Source organism: Protobothrops mucrosquamatus, unplaced genomic scaffold (genome assembly GCF_001527695.2).
Source record: "Protobothrops mucrosquamatus isolate PMUCROS unplaced genomic scaffold, P.Mucros_1.0 scaffold109, whole genome shotgun sequence".
NCBI classification, from domain to species: domain Eukaryota; kingdom Metazoa; phylum Chordata; class Lepidosauria; order Squamata; family Viperidae; genus Protobothrops; species Protobothrops mucrosquamatus.
Genome location: NW_015386481.1, coordinates 433,245 through 453,170, shown reverse-complemented (window position 1 = coordinate 453,170; position 19,926 = coordinate 433,245). Strand labels below are relative to the sequence as shown.

Genomic DNA, 19,926 nt, shown 5'->3' with positions numbered 1-19,926 from the left:
AGGAGGAGGAGGAGGAGGAGAAGAAGAAGAAGAAGAAGAAGAAGAAGAAGAAGAAGAAGAGGAGGAGGAGGAGAACTGGAGGAGGAGAAAGAAGGAGAGGTTGTAAACCAACAATTCTCCAACACTCCATTTTCCACTAATCAAACATGGTTTAAAGCATCACCTTCACCCAACATTATTAACCACCTGGCATGAGACAAGGTTTTTGAAAGAAAAAAAAAACCCCAAATCACGTCATCACAAAACAATGGGCCTCCTCAAATTAGGACCTCAACCTCAACAGGAATATTAACGCTTGTGTTGTTTGAAATCCATCCTCAAATCCAACAGGGTGGACCCAGGTCATCTCCTAAGGTCTTCACCTTAGGGAAACAGACCCAAGACCTGCCGGATGCTGCCTGCTGGAGATCCGGTTTATAAATTTCTCACGATTCGTCTTATCTTCCGGGTTCCTTGCTCACTCAAGCTTTTAATTTGACTGGACGTCGTCGTTGGCTGATGTGACCGGCATCCTTTACCATTTGCTGCTCCTCTGGATTACAGATGAAAGATTCCTTGGCTTGATGGAGTTTGGGGTAGGAAAAAAGAAAAAAAAAAGACCCTAATCTTGAGACAAGCCATAGGAAGAGAGGGAAATTTTTGCGTGGAGAAAATAAACCAAGGCAGAAGAGAAGAAGAGGAAGGACTAGGGGGGGACATGACGGCAGTGTTCCAATATTTGAGGGGCTGCCCCAAAGAAGAAGGGTGGGTCAGCCTGTTCTCCAAAGCACCTGAACGCAGGACAAGAAGCAACGGATGGAAACTAATCAAGGAGAGAAGCAACCTGGAATTAAGTGACAATGAGGACAATGAACCAGTGGAACAGCTTGCCACCAGAAGGTGTGGGTGTTCCAACGCTGGAGGCCTTTAAGAGGAGACTTTACAGCCACCGGCCTAAATGGTCTAGGGTCTCCTGCTTGAGCAGGGGGTTGGACTAGAAGACCTCCAAGGTCCCTTCCAGTTCTATTCTGATTGATTGATTGATTGATTGATTGATTGAAATAGTATAAGGTCTCCTGCTTGAGCACAGGGTTGGACTAGAAGACCTCCAAGGTCCCTTCCGGTTCTATTCTGATTGATTGATTGATTGATTGATTGATTGAAATAGTATAAGGTCTCCTGCTTGAGCACGGGGTTGGACTAGAAGACCTCCAAGGTCCCTTCCGGTTCTATTCTGATTGATTGATTGATTGATTGAAATAGTATAAGGTCTCCTGCTTGAGCACGGGGTTGGACTAGAAGACCTCCAAGGTCCCTTCCGGTTCTATTCTGATTGATTGATTGATTGATTGAAATAGTATAAGGTCTCCTGCTTGAGCAGGGGGTTGGACTAGAAGACCTCCAAGGTCCCTTCCGGTTCTATTCTGATTGATTGATTGATTGATTGATTGAAATAGTATAAGGTCTCCTGCTTGAGCACGGGGTTGGACTAGAAGACCTCCAAGGTCCCTTCCGGTTCTATTCTGATTGATTGATTGATTGATTGAAATAGTATAAGGTCTCCTGCTTGAGCACGGGGTTGGACTAGAAGACCTCCAAGGTCCCTTCCAGTTCTATTCTGATTGATTGATTGATTGATTGATTGATTGATTGATTGAAATAGTATAAGGTCTCCTGCTTGAGCACGGGGTTGGACTAGAAGACCTCCAAGGTCCCTTCCGGTTCTATTCTGATTGATTGATTGATTGATTGAAATAGTATAAGGTCTCCTGCTTGAGCAGGGGGTTGGACTAGAAGACCTCCGAGGTCCCTTCCAACTTTGTTATTCGGTTAAAAGGGAAAGATTTGCAACCGATTTCTCAAGGTGGGACCTAGAGGGAGAAATGACCGCTGACTTTGACCCTGTTACCTTGGCTAAAAAATCATTTCCTCTCCTGTTCATCCACCTTCTCTGCTGAGTTAACATCTCGGCCTGTCTTGGCCTCCGGCAGGCGCTCTGACAGATGGTACAATATCTCTGCCTTGTTCAAAAGTTTATTTCACATCAGAAACAGCTTTATCTCCCTCCTCTTTGCTCCCTCTCACCTTCCGGAGTGCAAGATAAATGCCTTGGCGCCATCAAAATATTCCAATATGCAGCCGGGATATTTATTCAGGATGACCAGCATTTTTAATAGTGATTTATTCCGTGCGTTTCCGAGGTTTGAAAGATACTGGAAATGTAATCCTTTGATGGGGGGGGGGAAGGAGGGGGAGGAGGAGGGGGAAGGACTGTGGGGGTCCTTGATGCTCTCTGAGCTTGGTGGTTTCCTTGAAGACGTTTCATTACCAAGCTTGGTAACATCATCAGTGATAGAACTGAATGGGGGAGGAGGAGGAGGGGAAAGAAGAAGAAGAAAGAAGGAGGAGGAGGAGGAGAAAAAGAAGAAAGAGAAGGAGAAAGAAGGAGGAGGAGGAGGGGGGGGAAGGACTGTGAGGGTCCTAAATGCTCTCTAAGCTTGATGGTTTTCTTGCAGACGTTTCATTACCAAACTTTGTAACATCATCAGTGCTAGGAGGGGGGAAGAGGAGGAGGAGAAAGAGAAAAAGAAAGAGAAGGAGAAAGAGAAAGAGAAGGAGAAGTGCCAGCTGACAAAACTTTCAAAGGCTGCATCCAAGCCGGGGCTGACATTTGCTGGAACATTTCTCGCCCCCCCTCCGCCGCAGAAAACAAACATTTTCCAATGTTCTTTTCCCTGCATTTCCCCCCCCCCCTTAATTCTGCCAGGAGGGGGCCAGCCCATTTCACCCATCGCCTTCGGAGGATAAAAAGAGGAAGCCCCTTAATCGAAGAGGCTTATCGGGCCGAAGCTGCCAACTGTTCAAACAAGATACAAGGTCTAAGCGGGGGGCAGCTGACTTGGAGCCAAGAAAAGCCAGGAAGAAACCGAGATGTTTCGCCCTTGACTTTTAACTGGCCGGCTTCCGAGGGAGACAGATGGAGACTTCCCAAGAGGAGACCCTGGCGGCGGCGGCCGGGGGGGGGGGGTCTGCCCTGCCAAGTGGCAGTCCAGGAATCCTGCCTTCAAAGGGCCACTAAGAGCATGGACAAAGTCCTTCCCCTTCTCACCAGGAGCTGGCCAGAAATAATGGCCAGGGGTTCCAGCCCCCTAGATTTTGTACCCGTAGCAGAATTACAGAGTTGGAGGGGACCTTGGAGGTCTTCTAGTCCAACCCTCTGCTCAAGCAGGAGACCCTGCCTAGACCATTTCAATCAATCAGAATAGAGCTGGAAGAGACTGTCTATCTCTCTCTTTCTCTCTGTCTTTTTTTCTTCCTCTTTATCTTTCTGTCTGTCTCTCTTTCTCTGTGTGTCCCTCTGTCTCTCTTTTTTCTTTCTTTCTTTCTTTCTTTCTTTCTTTCTTTCTTTCTTTCTCTCTCTCTCTGTCTCTCTCTCTCTGTCTCTTTCTGTCTTTCTCTCTCTGTCCCTCTGTCTCTCTTTTTTCTTTCTTTCTCTCTATCTCTCTCTTTCTCTTTTTTCTTTCTCTCTCTTTCTCTTTCTCTTTGCCTCTGTCTCTGTCTCTGTCTCTCTCTCTCTCCCACACACATACACACACACCCCCAAGAGCCAGGAAGCTCACATCCTCTTCCCCCCTCCCCTTTTTCCCTGTGTCGCTCTCCACCATTCCTCTTTGCCTGGAATTCAGTATCTGCTTTTTTATTTTATTTAAAAAAAACAAAACCCCATCATCCAAAGCAGGGCTTCATAGCAGATGGCTGTCCCCATCAGCGGGCTCTCCTGCGTGCAAATTACTGACAAAACTCAAGACGAGATGCAGCTATAAAACGCCGGTTGTGTTAAATCACCAATTTCGTTCGCTCCATATGTACACTTATTATGCAAGGAGGCTGCCTGCGCCTGACAATATGGCCCCAACCCTGGAAGTTTGCAAAATTCCCTCATTCCCCTTTTTTCTTTTTTTTCTTTCGTGCTTCCTGATGGCTTCCCCGGGAGAAAAAGCCCAGGGCGTCTTTTGCTGCCTTTTATGGCAAATTTCTGTTTTCCTGGTGAAGGTGTAGATTTTGCTCCTGGGTTTCTCCGGAGCGCATTAAAACACATTTTTGAATGCAATTATAACTCTGGCTGCTTCGAACATGCATGTTTACAAAATGCCCATAAGCTCAATTTCTTTTTTTTCCCCCCTCCATGCTGGCCTTGCATTTAAAAGTCTGAGCATGTCAGAATTCAAACAGAGGGCGAAGCAAACTTCAGGGACTACGGAGGGAGGGGAGAAAAAAAAACACCAGGTAGTCCGCGACTTACGAGCACCCCTGAGGCCTAAATTTCCGTGTTGCTAAGTGAGACGTTTGTTCAGCCAAAACCTGAGCAAAATTTCGCAAAATTTCCCTTGCTCAGCGAGATGGGGGCTCAGCTGCCTCCAATCTGATTATTGTCTAGTCTGTGTCTCTTCCTCCTGTCTCCCAAGGTCCTTCCCATAGACAATTAGAGGAGCAGAATCTTGCAAATCTGGAAGTATTTCTCTCCGCCTCGCCTTTACACCCCAGGAAACTAGGGAGGGTCCCTCCTGTGATGCTTCCCACACCCCTTTTCCATCCATGGGCTCAGCTGCCTCTTATCTGTCCGTTGTTTTGTCTGCGTCTCTTCCTCCTGTCTCCCAAGGCCATCCTCACCTCCCATTACAGTATTTCTACCCCCTCCTCTTTACAGCCAAAGAAACTAGGGAGGGTCCCTCCTGAGATGCTTCCCATGACCCTTTTCCATCCATGGGCTCAGCTGCCTCTTATCTGTCTGTTGTTTTGTCTGCCTCTCTTCCTCCTGTCTCCCAAGGCCATTCTCACCTCCCCTTACAGTCTTTCCCAACTCCAGGGTTTTATGACTTAGCCCAGGTGCCAGTGGAAGCCCTTAACCCCCATTTTTGCTCTGCCAGACGCTATAAGAGGCACTGACCCCCCTCTCTTTCTCCACTGCACAACGCCATTCTCTACTTCCTTTGTGCATTCTTTGCTCTTAACCTTTAACCCGGTTCAAATTAAGGTTTGAAACCACGACCTGGGGGCCATCTAAGCAAATGAGCACACATCTCATTTCTCTCCGATGGAGTTGTAATCACCGCAGCTCCGGGAAATTCTGCAACTTTGTTAATGACACGGAGAGACACCCCCCCCACACACACACACTTCTCCTCCACCTTTGTGCCCCGCTTCTCCCGAGGTCAGCCCTAATTATGAGCTTAATTTGTATCTTGCTCTCCTTCCAAACCGGATCATAACACCCGGGATGCATTGATTAGAGCGAGTCTCCAGCCGAGCGGACGAAAAACTGGGGAAAGTGACTTTCAACCGGCCGAACATTTGCCAACTTAATGAAGCAGGTCTGCTAAAGCGACTGGGAAATAGTTCGTGGATTACACCGAGGCCACTGACAAGTGCCACGGTGGCAATACTGAGGCCGAATATTCATCCCTGCACCTTTCACAGCGCTGCAGATTTCTGCCGAAATAGGAATCCAGGGAGTCCTCGACTTACGACAACGGAGCCGCCAAATTTCTGTCGTTAAGCGAGACATTTGTTAAAGGGAGCTCTGCCCCCGTTTTATGACCTTTCTTGGCACGGCTGTCAAGGGAATCGCTCCGGTTGATAGGTTAGTAGCCTGGTCGTTAAGTGGAACCTGGCTTCCCCCCTTTGACTTTGCTTGTCAGAAGGTCGTAAAATGGGATCACGTGACACACACACACACCCGGGATGCTGCAACGGTCGTAAGTATGAATCCGTTGCCAAGCATCTGAATTTTGATCATGTGACTACGGGGGATACGGCCAAGGTTGCAACTTTTTGCCCCTTTTTCCAGCGCTGTTGTAACGTGGAACGGTCACTAAATGAGACGCTGTAAGTCGAGGACTGCCTGTGAAATAGATGCCAGCCAAGGGAAGGACTTATTTTTTTTTCCTCCAGAACCGATTCTGTCCAGCTTTGAAGTTTCCTGCACGGCTCCGTGGCCTTTGCCAGCAGGTACCTGCTCTGTCTACCCAACGAAACCCAAACACGTCCGTTGACATTTTCAGTATCTGAAAAGGAAACGGTGATCTTCACAAATGCAATTTATTTTTGCTCGCTCTAGCTATCGGTGGAATAACGAAGGGAAACCTTTCGGAGCGAAAAACATGATTGTTTTGACAAGCGGCCCACCCATCGGTGGCCTCTTCAAAGCTTTGATTCGCTAACTATTAAAAAAAAATTGTTATTTCCAGGTAGTGCACAGGCCAGAAATGGAAGGCATACAGAATAAATAGAGCTGGAAGGGGCCTCGGAGGCCATCTAGCCCAACCCCCCTGCCCAAACAGGAGACCCCCTAGACCAATAATGTCTGTCCCATCTCTTCTTAAAATCCTCCAGTGTTGCGGCACCCACAACTTCTGGAGAAAAACCTGTTCTGCTTGTTAAGAAGTTGTGGCTGCTCCATCACTGGAGGTTTTTAAGAAGAGACTAAGTCACTTATCTGAAATGGTCTAGGGTCTCCTGCTTCAGCAAGGGGTTGGACTAGAAGACCTCCAAGGTCCCTTCCAGCTCTATTCTGATTGATTGATGGATTGATTGAAATGGCCCAAGGTCTCCTGCTTGAGCAGGGGGTTGGACTAGAAGACCTCCAAGGTCCCTTCCAACTCTGTTATTGCTCTGTTCTATGTTCTAAAACGCTCCTTTCAAAGGCCAGTTGTGCCTTTAAAAAAAATCACACTAGCACTTTAAACGGGCACCCATGAAACCTACAAGCATCGCTCGTTCCTTAGCCCAGCTCGGTATCCTTTTTTCCAAGCCAAGCGTCACCGTCCGACCGAGCGGGCTCCGTTGCAGCAGAGTGATAAAACCCGCAGAACTTGCTAGCACAACACCACAACATCAAATATGCATGGGCCTTTGGTATAATTGCAGGGGGGGGGGGAACCCAGATACTGGGGAGATTTGTGCACAGAAGGGACCGCTTAAGGAAAGCTACAAGAGAAAACGGTCGCAGTTGTGTGTTTTGTTTTGTGTCGTTTTTAAAAAGAGATCATTGAGACTGCTAAAACTGACTTTCCCTGTGGCACAGATTACATTTCACCTGATTCCTAAGTCCTTTATTTGAAAAGAGGAGGAGGAGGAGGAGGAGGAGGAGGAAAGAGGGGAGGAGAAGGAGAAAGATGAGAAATTGAGAAAAGGATAACGAGGAGTGGGAAGGAAGGAAGGAAAGAAGGAAGGAAGGGAGGGAGGGAGGGAGGAAAGAAGGAAGGAAGGAAGGAAGGGAGGAAGGAAGGAAGGAAGGAAGGAAGGAAGGAAGGGAGGNGGAAGGAAGGAAGGAAGGAAGGAAGGAAGGAAGGAAGGAAGGAAGGAAGGAAGGAAGGAAGGAGAAAGAAAAGAAGGAGAAGTAGTTTTCACTTAAGGCACAGGTTGAAATTATCATATTTTTGGCACCCTACCCAGCTCTCTGGAGAAGTCCATAATACTGGGAAAAGTAGAAAGAAAGGAAAGAGGGGGATGATCTGTCCCAAGGAACACAGAGTCGGTTGCCACCACGATGGAGCACACAATGGAAGGTCTGAATGACCAGGGTCATCACGAGAAGGTCCCTCTGTGGGGTTGTGAGGAGCTAACATCGGCTTGACGGCAATCAACTAGCCCTTGTTTCTCTCACACCATGCCTCCACGCCCAAACAATGTAGCTGGCGAGGGATTCCTGCACTGAGGAAGAGGGTTGGACTAGATGATCTCTAAGGAAACCGTCCAACCTTTATATTCCATGATTCTGTGGCTACTTTTCAAAAAAAAAAAAGGTGGGCTTTGCTTAGTCTTCCCCTTGACCACCGATGGAGCAGCACGTCTTTCAGAAAAAGATTCAGACAATCTTCTGGACCGTGGCCACTTCTCCCACTCCCCACCCCCACCCCCAGGAAGAACACATGCCCACAAGCCCCTGACATTTTGGCTAGATTAAACCTATTAAAGCATTCATTCCAAAGATGGTTTTAGCAGAAAGGTAGAACGCCCGTGGAGACGGCCTTCAAAGATTATATTTAGAAGCTGTTATAGAAACGTCAACAAGGACGTGATGCTTCAAATTCCAGGAAAAGGCCAGATCTTCCCCTGCCCTGAAGGTCCTCAGGTGTGTGACGGCATGTCAGAAGAACGTAGAGGTGCTACAGAAAAGGCCCCAAGGGAAAAAAAACAAAATCTGGGAAAGAACCTCAAAAAAACCTCCGTTGTGATTTTGTTAGGCCTAAGTCGGCGTTAGGAGAGGAGCTTTGACAGCTCCAGGGTTGATGTCACCCCGTTGAGGTAGACCAGGTGAGGAGAAGGGGGCGGGGGTCTTGTCATGTACTTTATAGCAGCTGAAGTACGATAACAGAAGGTTGGGAGTCTGTCAAAACCAGGTGATGCCCAATCTGGTGAAACTCGTGGTGATTTAACTCAAGGCTGGTTAAGCGCCGTGCTAAGCGTTGAGCATTAAGCCTCAACTCCGTGGAGCTGCCACGGACGGTGAGCTGCAGAAGGTCATCGCAGAGAAGAGCATCCTTGCCCAAATTGTCACCTGGTCCTCTTCAACCAGGTGGGACGCTCAATGGAAAGAGCCTTGGAGCTGGTTCTCCATGGCTTTAGTCCTTGCTGGTCTCAAAGACTGGATTGCTGACTCTTCTCCTGGGAGATCTTTGCTCCTGGTGCCTCCTCAAAAGAGGTCACCTCCAACACAGCCTCACTTTGGAGGGTTCAAGATGCCCTTTTTGATTTCTCCGTGTCTTTTCGGCAAAAGACGAGGCACGGGTGAGATACGTTTGGTGTAGCTTGAGGCTGATGTCCCCAAGCCTTGATCATTCTCTTGAGGACCTCTGAATGTAACCAAGACAGATGTCCTCGCGCCGTGAAAGGGACTTGGGGAAAAGCTTCCCCCGAGCCACCAAACCACCGCAGAATCCACGTCTTATCATCTCAGCTGACAAGGGGGTCCTCTGGCAACGGCCTGGACCTCGCAGGTTCTTGAAACGTGGGGGTCTGGTAGCCCCTGGGCCGGGCGGAGAAGGTGGGCCTGGTTCTTCATCTTGAAAAGCTGGCTAAGAAGGACTGCCTGCGGGTGAAGCTGGCCCTGGCCTTATCAGGGCCTTCATTTGCTTTGCAAGCCGGCTTGATGCCTCCAGCAAAAGACCCGGATGGCGCCATCGGGGTCCCCACGGAGCCTCCGGGTTCTTGGATCCGAGGAGTGCAACACACACACACACACACACACACACACACACACACACACACACACACAGCGTTTGCTGCAGCTTCTCTAGCTGGGTGCGTTTTCCTTCCCTCCCTTTTCCTTTCTTTCCTGCTTCTTCACTTTCTCCCTCCCTGTTCCCTCCTTCCTTCTTTCTTCCTTCTCCTTCCTTCATTTTCTCCCTCCCTCTCTCCACTTTCCCTCCTTCTTCCCTCTTTTTTTTCTTTCTTTCTTTCCTTCCTTCCTTCTTTCCTCTTTTTCCTTCCTACTTCCTTCTTCCTCCTTCCCTCCCCCTCTTTCCTTCCTCCTCTCTCCTTTTCCTCCTCTCTCTCCCTCCTTTTATTTCCTTCCTTCCTTCCTTCCTTCTTTTTCCTCCCTCCCTCTTATTCCTTCCTTCCTCCCTTTTCCTCCTTCCCTCCCTCCTTCCTCCCTCCTCCCTTCCTTTTTCTTCCTTTCCCCTCCTTCCTTCCTTCCTTCCTTCCTAAAACCCTAAAATAATTAAAAACCATAAACCAGTAAAAAAAACAAACATCCAGAACATCCATTTCCTCAATCAGCCCCCGCCTCCTTTCCTGGACACACATGATTTCCAGAAGGGAAATCCAGAAAGGGTGTGTGTGTGTGTGTGTGTGTGTGTTGGGGTGGGGTGTGTGGGTGTGTGGGTTTGGTGGGAGGAGAGCTTTAGGAGCATCCACGTAGCTGTTAGACTTTAAAGGTATATTTTTTAATTAAAAGAAAAAGACCGAAGCCGCGATGCATCCTCATAAAGCCGATAATTTTACAGCTGGGTGGTCTCCCTCTGATGTACTTGAAAGCCATTTTCAAGTGACATAAAGTTTAACATAGCGGTACATCTGCCTACCCACCAGATTCTACATGGAATTTTAAATTTAATTATATGAAAGGATTGCCATGGAGGGGCTAGCAAGAATGCTAACCGGCTGGAATTGGGACAGAAAATAAATCCTTTTGCGGTGGAGAGAGCAGATTTTGTGTGTGTGTGTGTGTATATGTGTGTGTGTGTCTCTCTCTCTCTCTCTTTCTCTCTCTCTTTTTTTTTTGAAATCTGTTTCTTGTAGGGACGGGGGAAAAAAAATCATTTTGATGCCTGGATTGATGGCGGGTTGCTCTCTCCTTCGATCGATCTGGGGGCTCTGAAAATGTTTATCCCTTTATATGTTACTTGCTGGCACCGAGCTTATCTTTGGCCTCCGTGTCAAACTTCTGCTCAGACATTTAGCTTTTTTTTAATAATAATAAAAAAGATACAGAACGTATTTTTTATTAGTAGGCTGAAGGCCCAGGGGGCTGAAACTGGACCCCTATTAATGGGACGGCTATTTATAATTTTGGCCACTGGTAGGGCAGGAAGGTGACTTTAGCAACACAACTGTACATGTACGCACAAACAACGGCGAAATGAAAGGGCCAGGAAAGCTAGAAATAGCCAAGAGGGATTGGAAAAGGGCAGGCAGAGTTAATCCTGACGAAATGCCAATAATCTAATCTAATCTAATCCAATAATATTTTATTTTATTTTATTTTTCACACTTAATGACCGCCGTAGCATCCCCATCATTAGCCAGCAAAGATTCAGCCCCCCCCCTTTTCGCTTTTCCAGCCGCGTTTCCCAAAACACGGGGGGGGGGGGAAATATTTCCATTTAAATGCAAAGTGGAGGAGATCAGAGGCCCAGATAAAAAAGATGCACAAACGGTTCCTCTCCAGGTAAGCTCCATCGGAGACGCGCGCTGCTCATTTCTCCGCTTGCCCATCGCCGGCTGTTTGCGTGGGGGGTCCTCAAATTACGTCGCCCGGCTTCTCCCTCGGCTCCTTAAATTGGCTTCGGGGCTCCTGCTGAGCCAGGTTTTCGGTGAGAAGTTCGCCGGTCTCGTTCTGCTTCAAGGGAGCATTGGGGGGGGGGGAAGAAGAGAGAGAGAAGACCCCAACCGGCCTGGCTTTCATCTGTACAGGTGCCGCACGATGGTTGGTAACCTGGAGCAAACCGACATTAAACATTCATCTGCCCAGCGAGAGTCTTCAAACCGTTCTTCCATCAAACGCCCTGGCAAGGACCCCACGGGGCCGCTAAAAACTCACAGCGAGGAGGAACAAAGAGGAAGGGCTTCTGATGAGTAACTCCCCCGCGGTGGGAGAATCAAAGTGGGAAAGGATTCTCCGGGTCGCGAGAGCGAGGTGGAGTTGTGGGTGGAAAGGAGCGGAGCGTCAAGGGTGGCGCAGGAGAACCTCAACGTGGGACGTTCCTCGGCTCCACGGAAGTCCCAAATAGAGGGGAGACGTGGTGGGCACCCATGATGGACCCTCTTGCTTGCCCTTCCAGGACTTTGAGAAGAGCAACAAAGATGATTGGGGGTCTGGAGGCCCAAAGATAGGAGCGATGGAGGGAATTGGGTACGTCAAGTCTAAGAAAGAGAAGGTAGCATAGTCGCATCTCCCAGTACTTGTCGGAAAGAAGAGGGGGGGTGTCCCATCTATCACCCAAAGCCCCTGAAGGCAGGACAAGAAGCAATGGATGGAAACTAATCAAGGAGAGAAGCAACCTGGAACTAAGGAGAAACTTCCTGACAGCGAGAACAATTAACCAGTGGAACGGCTTGCCACCAGAAGTTGTGGATGCTCCATCACTGGAGGCTTTGAAAAGAAGAGACTGGAGAGCCACCTGTCTGAAATGGTCTAGGCAGGTCTCCTGCTCAAGCAGGAGGTTGGACTAGATGACCTCCAAGGTCCCTTCCAGCTCTATTCTGATTGATTGATTAATTGATTGAAATGGACTAGGAGGTAGAGCTTTTTTTTCCATTTGTCAGAACATGACAATCCTCTTTTAGAAAACAACTGGGACACCCTTCTGTTTGGTTACAAATACTAGGGTCTGTTTGTTTTTTTTAAAAAAATAGATAAATAAATAAAATAAAAGCCACACATCCCTTTTAATCCAACTTTTTTTTCTTTTGCCTGATGACAAGGAAGCGGGAGATAATAATTTTAAAAAAAAGTCAGCAATTGTCCTCCCTATCTTGATTTTTCCTGCCAGATTCCTAGATGATGAAAGTTTTGAAAATAATTTCCTCCCTCCCTCCCTCCTTCCCCAATTTTTTTTTTAAAGGATTAAAATACATTCCTCTGGCAGCAAGGGGAGAAAAAAAAAACCCGGAACAATTTCTCACCCCTTTTTGACACCCCAAACCAAATGGCAAAACTTGGGAGGGAATATCATTAAAGGTTAATTATCGGTAACTTAAAGGTTATTTTTGCATAGCTCACCTCCTGGACAAAAAAAGAAAGCCCCGTTTCTTCATTAACATGCCGGAACGTAAATTAAGCTGTAAGGCATTTAAAATGCCAAAAAGCCTCTCCATTTTATGATCCAGGGAAAAGATCATGAATAAATATGAGTTTGTGGGAGGAAGAGTCCTTGGCCGATAGGGGGTCAGCGAAGAGATGCCAAAACAAAAGAAAACAATAAAATAAAACAAAATTGAACCTAGGTATTCTGACAATCCTCCCTTATCCGATGATCCGATAATTTTCAGATTAAAAATTCCCTCTTGGCACCGAAATGCTTCTTCAAGGGGATTCGCGGAAAATTAGGACAAGGGCCACCTTCATAGCAATTCTCCGCATGGATCTAGTTTCCTGGTGAAGGCGCCAGGCGAGGAATCAAGAGGCGGTGAGTTCTAGTTCAACCTTAGCCATGAAGGCCAGCTGGGTGACTTTGGGCCAATCATCAGGAGACAGGAAGTTCTAGTCCTGCCCTAGGCATGATTAGGCTGATTGGGTGACTTTGGGCCAATCACCAGGAGACGGGGAGTTCTAGTACCGCCTTAGGTATGAAAGCTGCCTGAGTGACTTTGGACCAATCACCAGGAGACGGTGAGTTCTAGTCCCACCCTAGGCATGAAAGCTGCCTAGGTGACTTTGTGCCGATCACCAGTAGACGGTGAGTTCTAGTCTCGCCTTAGGCATGAAAGCTGATTGGGTGACTTTGGCCCAATCACCAGGAGACAGGGAGTTATAGTCCCACCTTAGGCATGAAGGCTACCTGAGTGACTTTGGACTAATCACCAGGAGACGGAGAGTTCTAGTCTCGCTTTAGGCATGATAGCTGGCTGAGTGACTTTGGGCCAATCGCCAGGAGACGGGGAGTTCTAGTCCCGCCTTAGGCATGTCGGAAGGTCCCCAAATGGGGATCACGATCATGAACCTGGGACACGGCAGTCCGTCATAAATACGAACCAATTGCCCAGCGTCTGAATTTGATCACGTGACCGCCCAGGGACAGTGCAGCGGCCGTAAGCGTGAGAGACGGTCATAAGTTTCTTTTGAGAGCTGTTGTAAAGGAATCGTTGTTAAGTCAAGGACTGCCTGCAGTACCTGGAATCACCACCAGAGACCTCAAATCTTAACACCTTCCCTCAGGAAGAGGTTTAAACCAGGTTCAGCCCGACATTAAACTGACTTCTCCTAAGCAAGACTTCCTGCCAAACGCCAAAGAGGGGAGCCTTCCTTCTCGTCTGCTGCCTCTCTGCATAATTCATGGGAATCATATTTAAAATTAAACTGTCAAAAGACAGCGAGCCGGTCTCAGTTGCAGCAGCACGCCTGCCATTTAGGGGTATTTTAAGCCAAAGGGGGGGCCGCGCCATCCAAGGGAGCCGCTATTGGCTTTCCAACTCTCCCGGAAGACTGCGAGAAGGGGGGGGGCGCAAAAAAAATCTTTATAATCAATATCTATTATTCCAGCTTGGTCTACTTTACGTCTTCTGAAAAGAGAAAGATTTTATATTTTTTTTAAATTGTATTCGTACAGGCGGGCTGGCTGACATATTGATAGGGCTCCGCCGGAGAAAATCCATCAGGTTTGTGAAACGCGACGCCGTTATCTCGGTTTAGCTGGGATTTCATCCCAGGGACGGGAGACGGGACGGAGGACAGGTGTCAAAATTGCCCGCTTTTCAGGTGGTAGGTGGAAAACCTGGTCTTCTGAGCCCATCCCACCTATCCTCCAAAGCCCCTGAAGGCAGGACAAGAAGCAACGGATGGAAACTCATCAAGGAGAGAAGCAACCTGGAATTAAGGAGAAACTTCCTGACAGTGAGAACACTTAATCAGTGGAACTCCTTGCCACCGGAAGTTGTGAATGGTCCAACACTGGAGTTTTCAAGAAGAGACTGGACAGCCATTTGTCTGAAATGGTATAGGGTCTCTTGCCTGAGCAGGGGGTTGGACTAGAAGACCTCCAAGGTCCCTTCCAGCTCTACTCTGATTGATTTATTAACTGATTGAAATGGTCTAGACTCCTGCTTGAGTAGGGGGTTGGACTAGAAGACCTCCAAGGACTCTTCCAGACCTACGACTCTGTGTTCTATGTCCACCCCCCCCCCAGTCCTTCTCCTCGTTAAACTAGACATCCCCAGTTCTTCTTCGTATGTTTTAGCCTCCAGCACCTTGATCATCTCAGTTGCTCTTCTCTGCCCTCTTTCCAGAGTCTCAACATCTTTTTTTATATTGTGGGGGCCAAAACCGGATGCAGAATTCCAAGTGGTGTGGCCTTAGTTTTGATTTTAATCAAAATCACGTGATTTTGATTCTCTGCCTCTGTTTACGCAACCAAGGATCGTGTTGGCTTTTTTGGCTGCTGCCGCACACGCCTGGCTCGTGTTTAAGGGATCGTCCGCTGGGACTCCAAGATCCTTCTCATAGTTAACTGCTTTAACATGGATTTCTTAAATCCATGTTAACAGGGACCAACTCCGATCCTGCCAGAATGAGCGAGTTGCTTTTTAACGAACAGGCATTTTTGAGCGTGAAATTAACGGAGCAACCTTGAAGACGATCCTCAAGGATTCAAAACAGCATCAGAAAACACCCAACGATTTTTTGTGTCCTTTAGTTATCTCGGCACCGTGGCTGGCTGCTTTCAAAAAGGATTATTATTTTATTTTTTTTGTGTCCCAGGCAAAAGAACGTGAGGTAGCGTTATGACCTTATCCTCGCTCATTAATTCAGCCCCGCCATTGTTCCCAGCCTTCGCTTCAAACCAACTTTGACTAATCTCGGTTTTAATGAAATTTCCCTCTGTAAAGCAAATTATTAATATTTACTGCCCCTATTTTGACACAAACACTGAATAATTCATCAATTAACGCCGCCATTAATTACATAATGCCAAATTAATATTTTTGCACAGGTCCCTGCACACCTGCGGAACAGCCCTGTCCCTCCGGTGTCAGAAAAACACATCTCCACACAATTAAGATGCATCCTGACATCCAAACGTCTCCCTTCCATTTGAAGCTGCAAAATATATATGTATATATATATATTGCTACCATGTCGTTTATAAAATTGAGCAGCCTTCAGAGGTCGGTGTGTGTCTGTCTCTCTGTGTGTGTGCCTGCTGGGGAAGCACACAACGCCACCTACGTCATAATCTCCCTGCATTAATGACTCGGATTATGCCGTTTGGAATCAAATCATCCGCTTCGTTGGCCTGCTCATGTGATAGATGGTGGTGAATAACAGATTAACAGAACTGGAAGGGAACCTCAGAGGTCTTCTAGTCCAGCCCTCTGCTCAAGCAGGTGACCATATACTATTCAGGATCAATCCCTGTCCAGTCTCTTCTTGAAGACTCCAGGAAGGGAGGAAGGAAGGAAGGAAGGAAGGGAGGGAGGGAGGGAGGGAGGGAGGGAGGGAGGAAGGAAGGAAGGAAGGGAGGAGAAGGAAGGAAGGAGCAGGAGACAGGAAGGAAGGGAGGGAGGGGAGGGAGGGAGGGAGGGAGGGAGGAAGGAAGGAAGGAAGGAAGGAAGGAAGGAAAGAAGGAATGAGCAGGAGACAGGGAGGGAGGGAGGGGATGGAAGAAGAGAGGAATGAAGGAAGAAAGGGAGGGAGGGAGGAAGGAAATAACTATGATTAAAAAAATTGCATCAAAGGCAACCCATCACAAAATATAGCCTGCTAATTTATCTTGATGTGGCATTTAGCTTTTAATTAGCTTCACTAATGCTTAAGTTAACGTATTAGTGCATTTTTCTAGCCGCTGTGGAAAAAAAAAAGGGAACAATTATGCCGGTGTTGACACCAGATGCCATCCGCAGCAGAGTGCAACGCAGGACGGAGTTTGTGCGTTTGTGTTCTTCTGATAACGTCCACAGCCATCCGGAGAAGTTGGTTGAGCAAAAATCTCGCAACGGGACCCTCTAACTGATAGGCATATTCCATTTAACGGCGGGCCTGCCACAGGACGTCTTCTTTGCGAATCACAGGACCCTGGGAGGCCAGGACACTGCAGTTTTTAAGAAGAGATTGGACAGCCACTTGTCTGGAATGGTCTAGGGTCTCCTGCTTGAGCAGGGGGATGGACTAGAAGACCTCTGAGGTCCCTTCCAGCTCTTATTCTGATTGCTTGATTGACTGAAATGGTCTAGGGTCTCCTGCTTGAGCAGGGGGCTGGACTAGAAGACCTCCGAGGTCCCTTCCAGCTCTTATTCTGATTGCTTGATTGACTGAAATGGTCTAGGGTCTCCTGCTTGAGCAGGGGGCTGGACTAGAAGACCTCCGAGGTCCCGTCCAGCTCTTATTCTGATTGCTTGATTGACTGAAATGGTCTAGGCTGGGCCTCCTGCTTGAGCAGGGGGCTGGACTAGAAGACCTCCGAGGTCCCTTCCAGCTCTTATCATTCTATGATCTACCTTCAAAGCCATCAACATTGGCTCTAGAAGACCATCAGCACAAACCCGCGTCAGCCGTTCACACCTACCTGGTTGACACCCCTCAACCCTGCTTCCAACTTTCCATCGAAGCTAACCAGGCTACCAATTTATATCCAGGCCAATCCAAAACAGCGCATTTAAATGAAATCGAAAGGTTTATCCCCGCAATTCTTCCGGATTCTTTTCAAAGGCCAGCCCTGTTTTCATCCTGTTATGACACCATGTAAATTTTTTCCCCCTCTCGTTTGCAAGTTGCTAAATATACCCGGAAAATTAAACACGTCCAACTTATTACAGCCGACAGCAGCGCTAGGAGTTTTCCCAGCAACTAATTAGTTATTAAGGAATTTTAGATCAAAACAAGAAGTTAAAATCAAATCAAATGGTAGATTTTGCACAGCAATTTATAAGCAATATTATTTGTGCGGTGATACTGTAAGGAGGTAAGAATTAATAAATGCATTTTAGTTGTTCATAATGACCTAATTCGGTGATTAAACGATTGTTTCATTAAGAAAAGCTTATTTATTCGTACAGGTAGTCCTCAGTTTATTGCTGTAATTGAGACCATTTCAATCAATCAATCAATCAGAATAGAACTGGAAGGGACCTTGGAGGTCATCTAGTCCAGCCCCCTGCTCAGGCAGGAAACCCTATACCATTTCAGACAAATGGCTGCCCAATCTCTTCTTAAAAACCTCCAGTGATGGAACACCCACAACTTCTGGTGGCCAGCTGTTCCACTGGTTCATTGTTTTCCCTGTCAGGGAATTTCTCCTTAGTTGTAGGTTGCTTCTCTCTTTGATTAGCAGAGAGCTTTCTCTGTTGAGGATAATATTCAAACGCGCTCAGCCAATTCTCATTCATTTTGAATTAATTGGACCTGAAATTAATCTGCTCCTTGAAATCTCAAAAAAGAAAAAGAAAAAAAACTCCCGGCGCGCTCCAAAATCTCAGCTACATTGAATAGAGGCCAGATCGTTTTGGAATATGTGTCTATTCTGTTCAAACGTTCGCTGAATCTTTGATAACCGCATTTGGCATAATAAGGTATCGGATTGCAATATTTGAACACATCCGAGGACTGGCAGGCAGCGCGGATTCGCATCCGTTCAGAACAAAAAACAAAAAAAAAGGAAAAATTTGGAATATTTAAGGTGTCAACAGCTGGGGCGTTTGACATCGATCAAGACAATCTGGCTTCGGATATTAAGCTCTGCCACTGGTTGGTTGGATCAGAATGCAGCCAGTCCTCAATTTACGGCCACGGCTGAGCCCCAAATTTCTGTTGTTAAGGGAGACGTTTGTTCAGCGGGTTTTGCCCCGTTTTGCAACCCTTTCCGGCCAATGTTGTTAAGGGATGATAAGTTTAGGAACACGGTTGTTGCGGGAAGCCAGGGAGACATGCTGCCGTATCTTCTCTGCAAGGGGGCTTCTCTTCACGCGAGCAGACCCCCCACGTCATAAAAAAAGAAGGTCACAAGGAGAGGACTAGAGACGTCCCATCCTTCGGCCCCATCATCCACCCCGCAAGTCAACTGGAACCCATTCAGAGGCGGCCTCTCCATCCACCCACCCAGTCGAGATCACTCTCCATCGCTTTGATGTCACGCGATAAAACGCTCATGAAGTCAACGGACCTGGGTGTCAGGAGCTCTTGAGAGTGGCAGGTGGGGTTGGGGGGGGCTCCTCCCCAGCCTGACCCTCCTTCCCACCCCCTCCCCACCTCTCGCACCCCCACCCCCTTTTAGGGACCAACATCGATTGAGCAAACCACACGCAAAGTTTTCACGAGGAGACCGCCTTACCTGGTCTTAGGGGAAGTTGTTAACCATTCTTCATGCTTTTCGAATGTTATTAGGTAGGCAGCGATTTCCTGGAAGAGAAGGAGAGAGGGATCTTTTTAGAATATAGAACAACAGAGCTGGAAGGGAGCTTGGAGGTCTTCTAGTTTGACCCCCTGCTCAAGCCGGAGACGCTTTCCTACAGGATAACAGAGCTGGAAGGGAGCTTGGAGGTCTTCTAGTTTGACCCCCTGCTCAAGCCGGAGACGCTTTCCTACAGGATAACAGAGCTGGAAGGGACCTTGGAGGTCTTCTAGTCTGACCCCCTGCTCAAGCCGGAGACACTTTCCTACAGGATAACACAGCTGGAAGGGACCTTGGATGTCTTCTAGTCTGACCCCCTGCTCAAGCAGGAGACACTTTCCTACACGATGACAGAGTTAGAAGGGACCTTGGAGGTCTTCTAGTCCAACCCCCTTCTCATGCAGTAGACCCTAACCCATTTCAGACAACTGGCTGTCCACTCTCTTCTTGAAGACCTCCAGTGATGGAGCACCCACAATTTCTGGAGAGAAGCCCTCTCACTGATTAATTGTTCTCATTGTCGGAAAATTTCTCCTTATTTGTAGGTTGCTTCTAGTAATTAGTTCCCATCCATTGCTTCTAGTCCTGTCCTCGGTGCTTTGGAGCTTAGGTGGACCCCCTCTTCTTTGTGGCAGCCCCTAGTTGATTGACAGGTGCCAGTTTTAAAGAAGACGGCATCCCCTCCGCACTTTTGAAGTTCCCATGTACGTACAAAATAGCCAAATTGGGGTAAAATGTAAAACTCTAACAACATCCTTCCAATGTCCCAGCCAAGCTTTGGCAACATGCAATTTTAGTACACATAGAAAGTTTGTGGAAATGAAAAGTGATACGGCTGTCAATAACTTAATTATTGTTTTTTTTCTGCAAAAAAGAAACAAATCATTTCAAACATTTTCACAAACAGCTTCCCAATTGGACCACCTCAACCGTATCCGAGATATAATCCTTCATTCATTCAGAACAAGGAAAGAGACTCAGACCCAAGAGACACCCAGACACAGCCCGAATAACACGACACTGAAATTGTAGAGTTGTGCGGTGAATGCCACACACACGACCCCCACGTTTTAAAGAAGAGTCTGAAGTCCCAAGACCCTCCTCGTCCTGGTAGCCCCCC

At 47.5% G+C, this 19,926-nt stretch overlaps 1 protein-coding gene across 1 annotated transcript in view; it reads right to left on the bottom strand.

Moving 5' to 3' along the window:
- CAMTA1 (calmodulin binding transcription activator 1) overlaps window positions 1-19,926 on the bottom strand; it is a 234,807-nt gene that overhangs the window by 142,433 nt on the left and 72,448 nt on the right. The window contains exon 3 of the mRNA XM_029283484.1: window positions 18,747-18,814. Within this exon, the coding sequence (XP_029139317.1) occupies window positions 18,747-18,814 (68 nt within the window). The remainder of the gene's footprint in view (window positions 1-18,746; window positions 18,815-19,926) is intronic.